This window comes from Tachyglossus aculeatus, chromosome 22 (genome assembly GCF_015852505.1).
Source record: "Tachyglossus aculeatus isolate mTacAcu1 chromosome 22, mTacAcu1.pri, whole genome shotgun sequence".
Lineage (NCBI taxonomy): Eukaryota > Metazoa > Chordata > Mammalia > Monotremata > Tachyglossidae > Tachyglossus > Tachyglossus aculeatus.
The window spans coordinates 29,614,848-29,626,837 of record NC_052087.1 but is presented as its reverse complement, the minus strand read 5'-3'; the positions used below and the strand labels follow the sequence as shown (position 1 = coordinate 29,626,837).

Here is an 11,990-nt window from a genome sequence, read left to right as displayed (position 1 = left end):
AGTGCTCTGCTCACAGTAAGCGCTCAGTAAATACGATCGAATGAATGAATGAATCCCCATTTGACAGATGAGGCCCAGAGGAGTGACTTGCCCAAAGTCAGTCAGGATTAGAACCCACGACCTCTGACTCCCAAGCCCAGTCTCTTTCCCCTGAGCCACGCTCCTTCTCTTTTATTTGGGGCCTCGAGTGGGGTGATGACCCGTGAGAGTTTTGAAAGTGTCAGTGTGCTTTCTGTGTGCTTTCTCGGACAAGAGGCTAGCGGGGTTAGCGGGTAGGCTTAAAAGTGGAGCTTCTAAGAGATGCAGAAAGCGGACGGGCCTCGGACCGAGATGAAGTGATTCGGGGCACCGTCGCCCGACCTCTTTTAGACTGTAAGCCCACTGTTGGGCAGGGACTGTCTCTATATGTTGCCAATTTGTACTTCCCAAGTACACAGTAAGCACACAGTAAGCGCTCAATAAATACGATTGATGATGATGACGATGGATGTAAAAAGGGACGAACCACAGCTCCCGGCAGGCTTAGAGATGGTGGCACTTTCAAACACGCACCGTATATCGTATGGCACTTTCCCGAGCACTTAGTACAGTGCTCTGCACACAATAAAAGCTCAGTAAATACCGTCGATTGATTGATTGATTGATGGTACCAACAACGCACAAGGGCAACCACGCGTGCCCTCCCTCCTTCCCCGCTGGCCGGGTGCCACCTTGTCTTGGGATGGATCACTGAATTTCAGCTCGTGCGGGATTCTACGGCCCAGGCAATTGAGATTTCTCGTGTCTCTGGAGAAACTTCGCTCTAGATCTCCCTCCTTTATGCCCATTTCCAAAGGGAGACAGACAGGACAGTCGTACGTTCTTCCACGGCCTCCACCATGGAAGAGATCAGAGTTATTTGTCTCATTTTTATATTCGGTTTTGGCCTCCCGTCCTTGAGGCAGCTGGGCTCTTAGGATTCCCGGAATGACACTAGGGCCTTGGCCAGCGTGGTTGTCGTTTGAATCAGCCAAAGCAGACGTTCTTGAGGTGCAGGGTTGGTGCGGGCTCGGCGGAGAGGGCGGGAAGGGGATGTGGCCTGTTAGTTGACCACAGTTAGGCCGGGCCCTGAGAAGCCAAACCCGGTGGGTCAATCAACAGAACTGCTGCTGCTTCAATTCCCCATTACGACGTTTCTCTCGCAGGATGACCCGCCCTCCCCTTTGCAGGCCGCAGTCCTAGTCTACAGCATGCCCCCTCACCCCGGTCAGCGGCCCACGCCCCAGGGAGGAGGAGGAAGGGGTGAATAGCGTCGTCGTCGGCCGTTCAGTCGTGCACATCCCAGATCTCAGAGAGCAGCGGAGGCAGCTTCTTGTCCTGCAGGCGGAGGGCGAACACCTGCTCCGAGTGGACGCTGCTTAGGGTCCGCAAGCTGACCAGCTTCATCAGCATCCGGGGGAACATCAGCGGGTCCTGAGGGAAGGATTAAACCAGCTGCCACCTTGAGTCCTCCCCCCACGGGGATGCTTTGGGGAAGGGGAAGTGATGGAGAGAGCTATTGCCGACTCGGCCAGGGAAGGACCGCTACGGGGGAGGCGCGGAAGGAGGGCCGGGGTGACGGAGAGGACGGGCCACCCTGAGGAGACGCTCACCTGGGGGCGGTGGATAGAGACGTAAGCGTGGAGGGCTTCCACGTACGTGTGTTGCAACTGTTCTACCTGGGGCTGGTCCTGGACATTGGGACGATCTGAAATAAAAACACCAACCGTGGAGTTTGCTCAGCGCTTACTGCAAGCCGGGCTCTTTTCTAAGCGCCGGAGTGGATGCGAACCGGTCAGATTGGACAGAGCTCCTGCCCCAAGCGGGGCTCACGGTCTTAATCTCCATTTTACGGATGAGGGAAGGGAGGCACGGAGAAGTGAAGTGACTTGCCCAAGGTCACACAGCAGGCAAGCGGCGGAGCCGGGATTAGGACCCTGGTCCTTCTGAATCTCAGGCCCGGGCTCTAGCCACTGAGTCACGCTGCTTCTCTAAAAGAAACGTCGGGGTTGAGGGGTCGGTCTGGCCAGGACTCCAGGCTGAATTCCGGGTCCCAAGCCCATCTAGGAAGTACGGACAGCCCACTAAACTAGCCTTATCTTGAAACAGACCTACAGGAAAAATCTCCCCCCTTTACAGTTACTCCCCTCTAAGCCGCACCTCTCTCCTGAATCCCTGTTGGATTCCTTCAACCCTCCTGGCCTCTTCCAGCTTCTCATTCGGACAACCCCCCCGCCCTCCTAACTCTTCCTCTTCCTCTGGCCTTGAGCACCTGCAGAAAAGATGCTGATGGCAATGAGCAGAGCAAACTCAGCATCATTGAGATGTAGTTCGTTCATGCCCCGGGAGAACTCGAAGATTGGGTTAATGAACTCCACTTGCAGGCCTGGAAAAGAAGGGGACAGAACAGGGGGTGGGAGGTGAGCCGGACTCCCCCCGCCCCCAACTCTTCTAAATGACGCTCATCGAGGGGAAACCAGTGAGACTCCACCAAGAATTCCTTGGACCCTGGCAATAGTCTTTATTACGCTTGGCCACTGATTTTCCTGACCTTTCTCCCCTTTGCAGTATTTGGAGACGCCTCAGGGTTTCTAACCCCTACAGTGGGTCTTTCTGCAGTGACGTGAGCCTGAGGTGGATCATCCAGCCAACTGGCATCAGAAGCATCTAGAGACCTCTCCCCCGGCTCCCGTTTCGCGTCCAAACTGGCTTTAGGATTCACCTGCCAAATTTTCTCACTCGCTGCTTGTTGATATATCATTTCCTGTACCTTTGACCTGAGGTTCGTCAGCTCCGTACGTCGGGGGGAACAGGGCTGGAGCCGTTCCCTGGCAGGGGGTTCCTAGCTCAGCCTTGGCCTGGGCCTCAACCTGGGGTCATGAGCCACTTTTTGGAAGTTCAAAATACACCCTGAGCTCCGCCCAGTGAATGTGATCTGCAACCTGAAAGGAGATCCGCCTGAAAGCAGACAACTGGGAAGAATGGGTGGAACTGGGAAGAACGGGAAGAACTGGGAAGACTTGGAGAAGCAGCATGGCTCAGTGGAAAGAGAACGGGCTTGGGAGTCAGAGGTCATGGGCTCAAATCCCGGCTCCGCCAATTGTCAGCTGTGTGACTTGGGACAAGTCACTTAACTTCTCTGGGCCTCAGTTACCTCATCTGTAAAATGAGGATTAAGACTGTGAGCCCCGCTTGGGACAACCTGATCACCTTGTAACCTCCCCAGCGCTTAGAACAGTGCTTTGCATGTAGTAAGCGCTTAATAAATGCCATAATAATAATAATAATGGGTAGCTAGGCCCCTAGCCGAGCTGGAATATGTCACCATCACATAGAACTACTTATTAACTACTACTTATTGAGCTCCCACACACCCCAAGGAGCCGTTCTGGGTCCTATAAGAACCAAGTTAAGCAGGCCCAGACCCTGTATAAAGAGATCTCACTGGGCGCTCCTGGGGCCCGGGAGGAGAATTAAAGGGAAGGAAGCGAAGCAGAGAAGCAGCGTGGCTCAGTGGAAAGAGCCCGGGCTTTGGAGTCAGAGGTCACGGGTTCAAATCCCAGCTCCGCCAATTGTCAGCTGGGTGATTTTGGGCAAGTCACTTCACTTCTCTGGGCCTCAGTTCCCTCATCTGTAAAATGGGGATTAAGACTGTGAGCCCCACGTGGGACAACATGCTCACCTTGTAACCTCCCCAGCGCTTAGAACAGTACTGTGCACATAGTAAGTGCTTAATAAATGTTATTATTATTATTATTAAGTGAAGAGCAGTCTCGAGTCACCCCACTTGAGCTTTGCGAACACTCCATCGCTTGTGAGCTACACTCCCTAATGATACTCTGAGCCCGTTGTTGGGTAGGGATTGTCTCTGTTGCCGAACTGTACTTTCCAAGCGCTTAGTACAGTGCTCTGCACACAGTAAGCGCTCGATAAATATAATCAAATGAATGAATACTGACCCCAGAAAGCAGGTCAGTATCCCTGTCCCCATTTTACATCTAAGAAACTGAGGTCCAAGCAGTCACCTAGAGAGATTCATTCATTCATTCATTCAATCATATTTATTGAGCGCTTACTGTGTGCAGAGCACTGTACTAAGTGCTTGGGAAGTACAAGTTGGCAACATATAGAGACGGGGAGCAAAATTCCCCAGTGACCAATTGAGCCTCACTCTCCCTAGTCTCATCCTTAACTGTCCAGTGAGATTGGAGAAGCAGCGTGGCTCAGTGGAAAGAGCCCGGGCTTTGGAGTCAGAGGTCATGGGTTTGAATCCCGACTCCGCCACATGACTGCTGTGTGACCTTGGGCAAGTCACCTAGCTTCTCTGAGCCTCAGTTACCTCATCTGTAAAATGGGGATTAAGATTGTGAGCCCCACGTGGGGCAACTTGATCACCTTGTATCCACCCCAGCGCTTAGAACAGAGCTCTGCACGTAGTAAGCGCTTAACAAATGCCATTATTATTATTATTATTATTATTATTATTATTATTATTATCTCAATCTTCCCTTCTCCAAAAGCCCGGAACGGCAATCATCCTCCAACTCGTTCTATCTATCGGGCTCTCCCACAGATCCCATGCTTCGGTAGTGATGGTTGGGGAAATCACAGAAGCAAAAGACGGCCTGTTTCTATCATAAGGATGCTTCCTGGGTTTTGGAAGAGGGGCAGTTGGAAGACAGCATTGGCGAGAAGGGAGGGGACAAATCCTGAACCCTAAAAGGCTGTGGAGAGGAGCAGTCACGGGAAAAGTAAAAACCAGAGTGGTAAACAGAGAGGCCCGGGGAGGTCAGGAGTCTCTTTGAGTGCAGCCGTGGGCCCGAGAGTCTCTGAGCGTGAGCCCAGCTGAGTGTGTCAGTGACTGAACTGGAGGAAGAAAGTCTAGAGCCTGGAACCAAATGCCTGGGAGGGCCCTAGGACCCTAACCCAACCTGTTGTTCCCAGACAGGAAATGGGGCCTTCTCTACCTTCGGAATCAATCAATCAATCAATCAATCAATCATATTTATTGAGTGCTTACTGTGTGCAGAGCACTGTACTAAGCACTTGGGAAGTACAAGTTGGCAACATAATAGAGACGGTCCCTACCCAACAGTGGGCTCACAGTCTAGACGAATAACAATGGTATTTGTTAAGCGCTTACTATGTGCAAAGCACTGTTCTAAGCACTGGGGTATACAAGGTGATCAGGTTGTTCCACGTCTGAATCCCCATTTTACAGGTGAGGTAACTGAGGCACAGAGAAGCGAAGTGACTTGCCCAGAGTCACACAGCTGACAGTCGGCGGAGCCGGGATCTGAACCCGTGACGTCTGACTCCAGAGCCCGGGATCTTTCCACTGAGCCACGCTGCTTCTCTTGATGGATAATGCCCTTTCTCCTGGAACTCGTCAAGCCTGGACACACTTTCTCATTCATCATTCACGCATCTAGATTGAGCACTTACTATGTGCCGAGCACTGTACTAAGTGCCCGCCTAACCTCTAGACATAAGCTCGTCGTGGGCAGGGAACGTGTCTATCGACCCTGTTATATTGTACTCTGGTTTTACAGTGCTCCGCATGCAGTAAGCCCTCAATAAATGCAATTGAGCGACTGTCCCCTCTGGTACCCGACCTGCTGAACCCAGGGACCTCACCTGCTTTGGCAAAATCATCCCGGTTGTAACTGAAATCTTTGAGAAAGGTGATGCTCTCGCTGCCAGGATTGTACCTCCGAGACGTCTCCAAGAGCATCACCTGCCAAGATAGGCCCCGACGTCCGGCTCGTCCCAGCTTTCCCCGTCCTCCCGGAGCCCCCCGCCTCTGCTCCGGGGCCACGGAAGGGAAATCCTTCCCACCCCAAATTGGCTCTAACCATCGGTCGGACCCCTCCCCCAGGAGTCCCCATCCCGGGTAGCGCCCCTTCCCAGCCCGCTCTGCTCATCCCACACCTCGATGGCGGAGGTCTTGAGCAGCGCGATCTGGTCCTCACGACTGAGCTGCAGGAAGCCGGGCAGCTGTTTGGCAAAGTCCACAATCTCCTGCACAGAGACGATCGCCAGTTCCGTGAAGTGGGCAAAACGCTGCTGCCTCGCCTCCCGGCTCTGGGGGTCTGGGGCCACGGGCCAGGGCTGCCCGCGAGTCCGGAGAGAGGAAAGAGTCGCCTTGACGTGGGCCAGCGAGCTGGCTCTGGTTCCCCAACCGGTCCGGCGCCGAGCCCCGGACCACCATGGCCCGCCCTCTCCCCGCTTGGGTACCGTGACACGGAGCTGGTCGGAGAAGGATCGCCGGTTGCACAGCTGCTGAGCAGCCACCAGCTTCTCGATCATTCCCAGCTGCTGGGGGCTGAGCTGAGGCAGGGCCGGGCCGGGCAAGGAGGCCTGCGGGGGCGGCGGCACCGCCTGGGCCTGCTCCTCTTCTTGCCGCTTCAGTTTCTTCAAGCGGATCTGCTCCTCAGACAGCACGCCTGAGAGCAGGGCCGGGGGTGAGGCTTGGAGGGGGGGGGTCGGGAGAGGAAACCAGGCTCGGGGGGTGGACACCGAGTTGGGGAAAGGGAAGCAGCAGGAAGTTTTAGGAGGAGGTTTGGGATGGCGGTTCAGGATGAAGACCAGCAGGAGCTTTAACAGACACTCAGGAACAGACGCTGTGCTCCCACACACCTCCCACTAAGCGCTAAAGTCTTCCTCCCCGAGCAGCAGGCGTTTCTCCATCCCACCCTCTGCCCGCCTTCCTCCCGGGCATCCCCCCGTGTCGGACTTGGCCCTCTCCCTTCCTGCCTTCCTCCCGCCCGTGTCGCCCCTCGACCCAGGGGCCTGGCTCCCCGTGGGCCCGGACACTCACACTGCTCCCTCATGCCTGCCTGGCGACACTTGCGCAGACGACACTCCTGGCATTTGCGGCGCATGTAGGTGTCCATGGGGCAGTGCCCCCCGCTGTGGCAACTATAGCGGGCGCCTTTGATGACACTGCGGCGGAAGAAGCCCTTGCAGCCCTCGCAGCTCAGTACGTTGTAGTGGAAGCCGGAAGCCTTGTCCCCACACACGCTGCACAGCTCGTTCCCCAGCATCTTGGGGGCCGGGCCCTTCTTGCGCTTGGGCGGCCGCAGCTCTGCGGGGCACGATGTGGGTGTGAGCGCAGGGGAGGGGAGCGGGCATTGGGCTGCCCTTCACCCTGGAGCCAGTTAGGCCCTCCCGCTCCCTCCCCCAGGATGCCAGCCCTTCCCGCTCCCCCTCGTCCCCATCATCATCATCATCAATCGTATTTATGGAGCGCTTACTATGTGCAGAGCACTGTACTAAGCACTTGGGAAGTACAAATTGGCAACATATAGAGACAGTCCCTACCCAACAGTGGGCTCACAGTCCCCAGCTCCCCGTTGGCCTCCGCTCACTGCTCATTGCGCTTCCCTGCAGAGGAAGCCCTGGGCTCCTCTCTCCATTCATTCATTTGTTGAATCGTATTTATTGAGAGCTTGAGAGCACTAAGCACTTGGGAGAATACAGTATAACAACAAACAGACACATTCCTGCCCACCCAGATAGTCTCCCACTCCCCAGAGCCCTCACCTGTGAGCTCCGGAGGAGCTTCCGAGCCCGGGAGCAGGGAGACAGATTCCTCCCCCTCCGGTCCCGCAGCCGAGCCGCCCGGGTCAGGGAGAGAAGAGCCGGAACCGTCCCCGAGGTTTTTGCGAGCCAGGCGGCAGGCATCCTGGGCCTCAGCCTTCCAGGGCCACTTGGGCCCCAGCAGCCAGTCCCCAGGGGTGCAGCCTGAGGGTGGAGAGAGGTCGACCGAGACGGTGGCCCGGACAGCAGCCGAGCCAGCTCAGCCCCAACACCCAGAGAAGCCTGCCGGTACAATTCCCAACTCCAACTTTGGAAAGCAAAGGTCAGGAATGTGGAAATCCTGATCCACCAGCAAAGCTCGGACCCTAGCTCTGGGCCTCACTCCCCGCCGCCCCCAATTCCAAGGCGAGATTAGCTTTTGACCCCTTTCCCGAGGATTAGCGTGACCTCAGTTTAGAAGTCTTCCTCCCTCTTGAACTGTATTTGATCTGTTTGTAATCTACCTCAGTGCTTGGAACAGCCCCTGGTAGACAGGAAGCGCTTAACAAATACCACAATTCTTCTTATTGTTATCATTATTATTATTATTGGTATTATTGTTAAATCTTGGGAGTCAGCTCTGGATAAGCATCAGCCTGTTAATGCAGTCCCCTTCCCTAGAGCTGGGTGTGGAGATCAAGGTAGATGCCAGGGATGTGGGAAGACTCTAGGCGAGAGGAGAACCACATCCCTAGAACCCAACTCTCTACCTGTTTCTAGGTGGAGGAGGAGGCGGAGGAGGAGAGGGAGGAGGAAGGTGAGGAGGAGGAGGGGGAGAAGGAAAAGGAGGCGGGGAGGCTAGGGCAGAGTAGCGAGGCTGGTTTCAACTTGAGTGATGGGCAGGGCTCATTTCTGGAAAGAGAGAAAGGATCAGGGGAAGGAGATCAACGGGCAGGGCCCGAGCCGTTTAGAGGTCACTCACTGGCAGCGGCATCCGGAGCGGGGGCCACCAGCCACGCCGACATCTCCTGAGGCCCCGGTCATTCCCGAGATGGTCGCCCTGCCAGGAGGACACATGTTAGGTTCCCCGGTGAATCCGTCCCGCCCCATCCCAGGCTAGCCAGGGTCCCCGTCTCTTTCGGAAGCTGCCCTCTCCAAGGTCCCTGCTCTCCTCCGTCCTGCCCTCCGATACCCGCAGCTACTCTGCAGACTTTCTGAGGCCTGGAAAGCGATAGAGACAACCTGCCGTCTGGGGGTAGGGGACATCCCCCCCAACCAACAGAGGAGCAGCAGGCCACTTCAGCACCTCTCAGGAGAGAGCTGCCTCCCAACCCCCCAGCCCCAAATGGGACTCTGAACTTTTTCTCAGTGCCGGGAGCCAACAGCTTTCCCCCTTCCCACGGCAGGCCTCCTGCTCCTCGTCCGCAAGCTGAACAGAGATCTTGCCTCCTCGGGTCGCCTGTCTAGAACCATGTGCCTGCCGAGATCCCCACATCATCATCAATCATATTTATTGAGCGCTTACTATGTGCAGAGCACTGTACTAAGCGCTTGGGAAGTACAAATTGGCAACATATAGAGACAGTCCCTACCCAACAGTGGGCTCACAGTCTAAAACATCCCCCAGACTCCCAGCTACTGACCCTTTTCTTCGATCACCCCTCTCTCCTGTTCCCCTAGGCCAACACCCACCCGATCGGAAGGCCGGCGTCCCTCTTGGCAGGTCTCTGGAGGCTGAGAGTGGGGGGTCCGTGCGGCCGTGCCCCTGGCACCGAAGAGGAAGCCCCTGATGGCAGAGCTGGGAAGGATAGTGGGGAGAGAGCTGGAGCTCACCAGGGAAGTGAAGGCCGGGGGTGGGGACTTGGACAACACCCCCTGTTCCCACCAGGGAACTCCACTCAGCCTGCCCAGGGCTTGGGCCTCTGCTGGCCCCCCCGGGGGCGGTGTCTTCCCGGGATGGCTCCTCCTCAGGGACCCAGCTCCCCAGTGGCACCACCTCCCCCTTTTCCCCCCTTCCTCTTCCCTCCCACTGAGGCAGTTCCTCTTCCCCCACAGCCTGAGTGGCTCCCCACCTCCTCCCACCCCAGGGTAGCCCCCTGACCCACTGTCCTCACCACAGGAGCTTCACTCCAGGCTCTGCCCGCCTCTCCTCGCTGCCCCTTTCAAAGCTGGCCCTGCTCTCTCCTCCCCCGGAGCCGCCACTCCACAGACACCTCGCTGAGCAAAGGTCTTTATGCAGGCCACGGATTGCAACACGCAGCCACTCTCTTTCCCAGCCTTTTTCTCGCTCCCTGCTCTGTCAGGGCTGGGGTGCTCCCCGGGCTCCTACCCCATCCCCGCCGGCCCTCCGCCGAAGCTGCGATCTGAATGGTCCCCGCCACACTCGTCACCCCTGAAGGTCCCCTGCCACTACGGTCAGGGGGCAGAGAAAGCACTGAGAGAAAGCTCACACCCAAGGGCCCGAAAGGCCCTGCCTTCCCCTGCTCTCCTTTGACCAAGCCATCCCTTCCCCGCGCCCCCCTCACTGGCCAGACCGAGAGACCGGGGGTCAGGAAGAAGCAGGCGCAGGAGGCCAGGCAAACCACTTCACTCCTCTGTGCCTCAGTTCCCTCATCTGCGTGGCTCAGTGGACAGAGAACGGGCTTCGGCGTCAGAGGTCATGGGTTCTAATGCCGCTCCGCCGCTTGTCCGCTGTGTGACTTTGGGCAGGTCGCTTAACTTCTCTGGACCTCAGTTACCTCATCTGTAATAATAATGTAAAATGGGTATTAAGACCGTGAGCCCCATGTGGGACAACCTGATGACCTTGTATCCCCCGCAGAGCTAAGAACAGTGCTCGGCACATAGTAAGTGCTTAACAAATGCTATTATTACTATTATTTGGAAAACGGGGATGAAGACTGTGAGCCCCATGTGGGACAACCTGATTACCTTGTATCTACCCCGGTGCTTAGAACAGTGCTTGGCACATCATCATTATCATCATCAATCGTATTTATTGAGCGCTTACTATGTGCAGAGCACTGTACTAAGCGCTTGGGAAGTACAAATTGGCAACATATAGAGACAGTCCCTACCCAACAGTGGGCTCACAGTCTAAAAGGGGGAGATAGTCTAAAAGGGGGCACATAGTAAGTGCTTAACAAATACTACTATTAACTTCTAGACTGCATGCCCTTTGTGGGCTGGGATTATCTCTCTTTATTGATGAAATGTACTTTCTAAGGCTTAGTACGGTGCTCTGCTCCCTTCTCGACTGGGAGCCCGTTGCTGGGTAGGGACCGTCTCTATATGTTGCCGACTTGTACTTCCCAAGCCCTTAGTACAGTGCTCTGCACACAGTAAGCGCTCAATAAATACGATTGAATGAATGAATGCACACGGGAAGCGCTCAGTAAATACGACTGATTGAATGAATGAAAGGAAGTTTGGGATGCTGTTCTTGGGATCAGAAACAGGGGATCTTGAAGGAACTCTCAGAGTAGTGGGAGGGGGTGCAGCCTGGAAGTTGGGGGGGTCTCCTCAGCAGCATCTGGGATCAGACGTGAACCCACTGTTGGGTAGGGACTGTCTCTACATGTTGCCAACTTGTACTTCCCAAGCGCTTAGTACAGTGCTCTGCACACAGTAAGCGCTCAATAAATACGATTGAATGAATGAATCAGGCTACGGGTGAGCAGCGGGGAGAGAGAAGAGGCCGAATTGCAGCTTCATCCAGCCCCCAACCCCTGTGAAGTCCAGGAGAGGAGCCCGGGGCAGACCTGTGACTATACACAGAGGCTCCAGCTAGGCCGACTCCCTTCCCTCTGAATTTCTAAATGTCCCCGGGGAAGATGGCAAGCTCCTTGAGGGCAGGGATTGTGTCTACCAACTCCCAAGCACTCTGTCCTGTGTTCTGCACAGTCAGAGGCGCAATCAGTTCCATCGAATGAATGACCGGCTGACCCACAGATTGACGAGATAGGCTCCCTCCTTTCTCAGAGGTCAAGTCCCCACCCCACCAAGCCCTTCGCAGGTGGGTTGAATCTGCCCAGGATTCTGCCCAGACTGAGCCCCTTCCTTCCTCTCCCCCTCGTCCCCCTCTCCATCCCCCCCATCTTACCTCCTTCCCTTCCCCACAGCACCTGTGTGTATATATATATATATATATGTTTGTACATATTTATTACTCTATTTATTTATTTATTTTATTTGTACATATCTATTCTATTTATTTTATTTTGTTAGTATGTTTGGTTTTGTTCTCTGTCTCCCCCTTTTAGACTGTGAGCCCACTGTTGGGTAGGGACTGTCTCTATATGTTGCCGATTTGTACTTCCCAAGCGCTTAGTACAGTGCTCTGCACATAGTAAGCGCTCAATAAATACGATTGATGATGATGATGATGATGATGATTCATTGGGCCTGCAGCCCCTTCCAGCCAGGATGAGTTTCTTGGCAAGAAAACTGCG

The 11,990-nt window shown here is 55.2% G+C and overlaps 1 protein-coding gene across 3 annotated transcripts; it reads right to left on the bottom strand.

Moving 5' to 3' along the window:
• Positions 1-446: 446 nt before the first annotated feature.
• NR1H3 (nuclear receptor subfamily 1 group H member 3) lies at positions 447-10,105 on the bottom strand. Of its 3 annotated transcripts, none has more exons than XM_038765026.1 (11): positions 10,074-10,105; positions 9,232-9,337; positions 8,522-8,599; positions 7,564-7,764; positions 6,839-7,105; positions 6,256-6,464; positions 5,950-6,129; positions 5,656-5,755; positions 2,291-2,404; positions 1,632-1,726; positions 447-1,452 (listed from the first exon to the last, which is right to left on the bottom strand). In XM_038765026.1, exons 3-11 carry the CDS (start codon positions 8,562-8,564, stop codon positions 1,306-1,308), a joined length of 1,356 nt encoding a protein of 451 aa, XP_038620954.1. In that variant the 5' UTR covers positions 8,565-8,599; positions 9,232-9,337; positions 10,074-10,105; the 3' UTR covers positions 447-1,305. The 3 variants fall into 3 exon arrangements, with proteins under 3 accessions (XP_038620954.1, XP_038620952.1, XP_038620955.1); XM_038765024.1 differs by lacking the exon at positions 10,074-10,105 and adding an exon at positions 9,654-9,835; XM_038765027.1 differs by lacking the exons at positions 2,291-2,404; positions 10,074-10,105 and having other exon boundaries at positions 9,232-9,439.
• Positions 10,106-11,990: the final 1,885 nt, after the last annotated feature.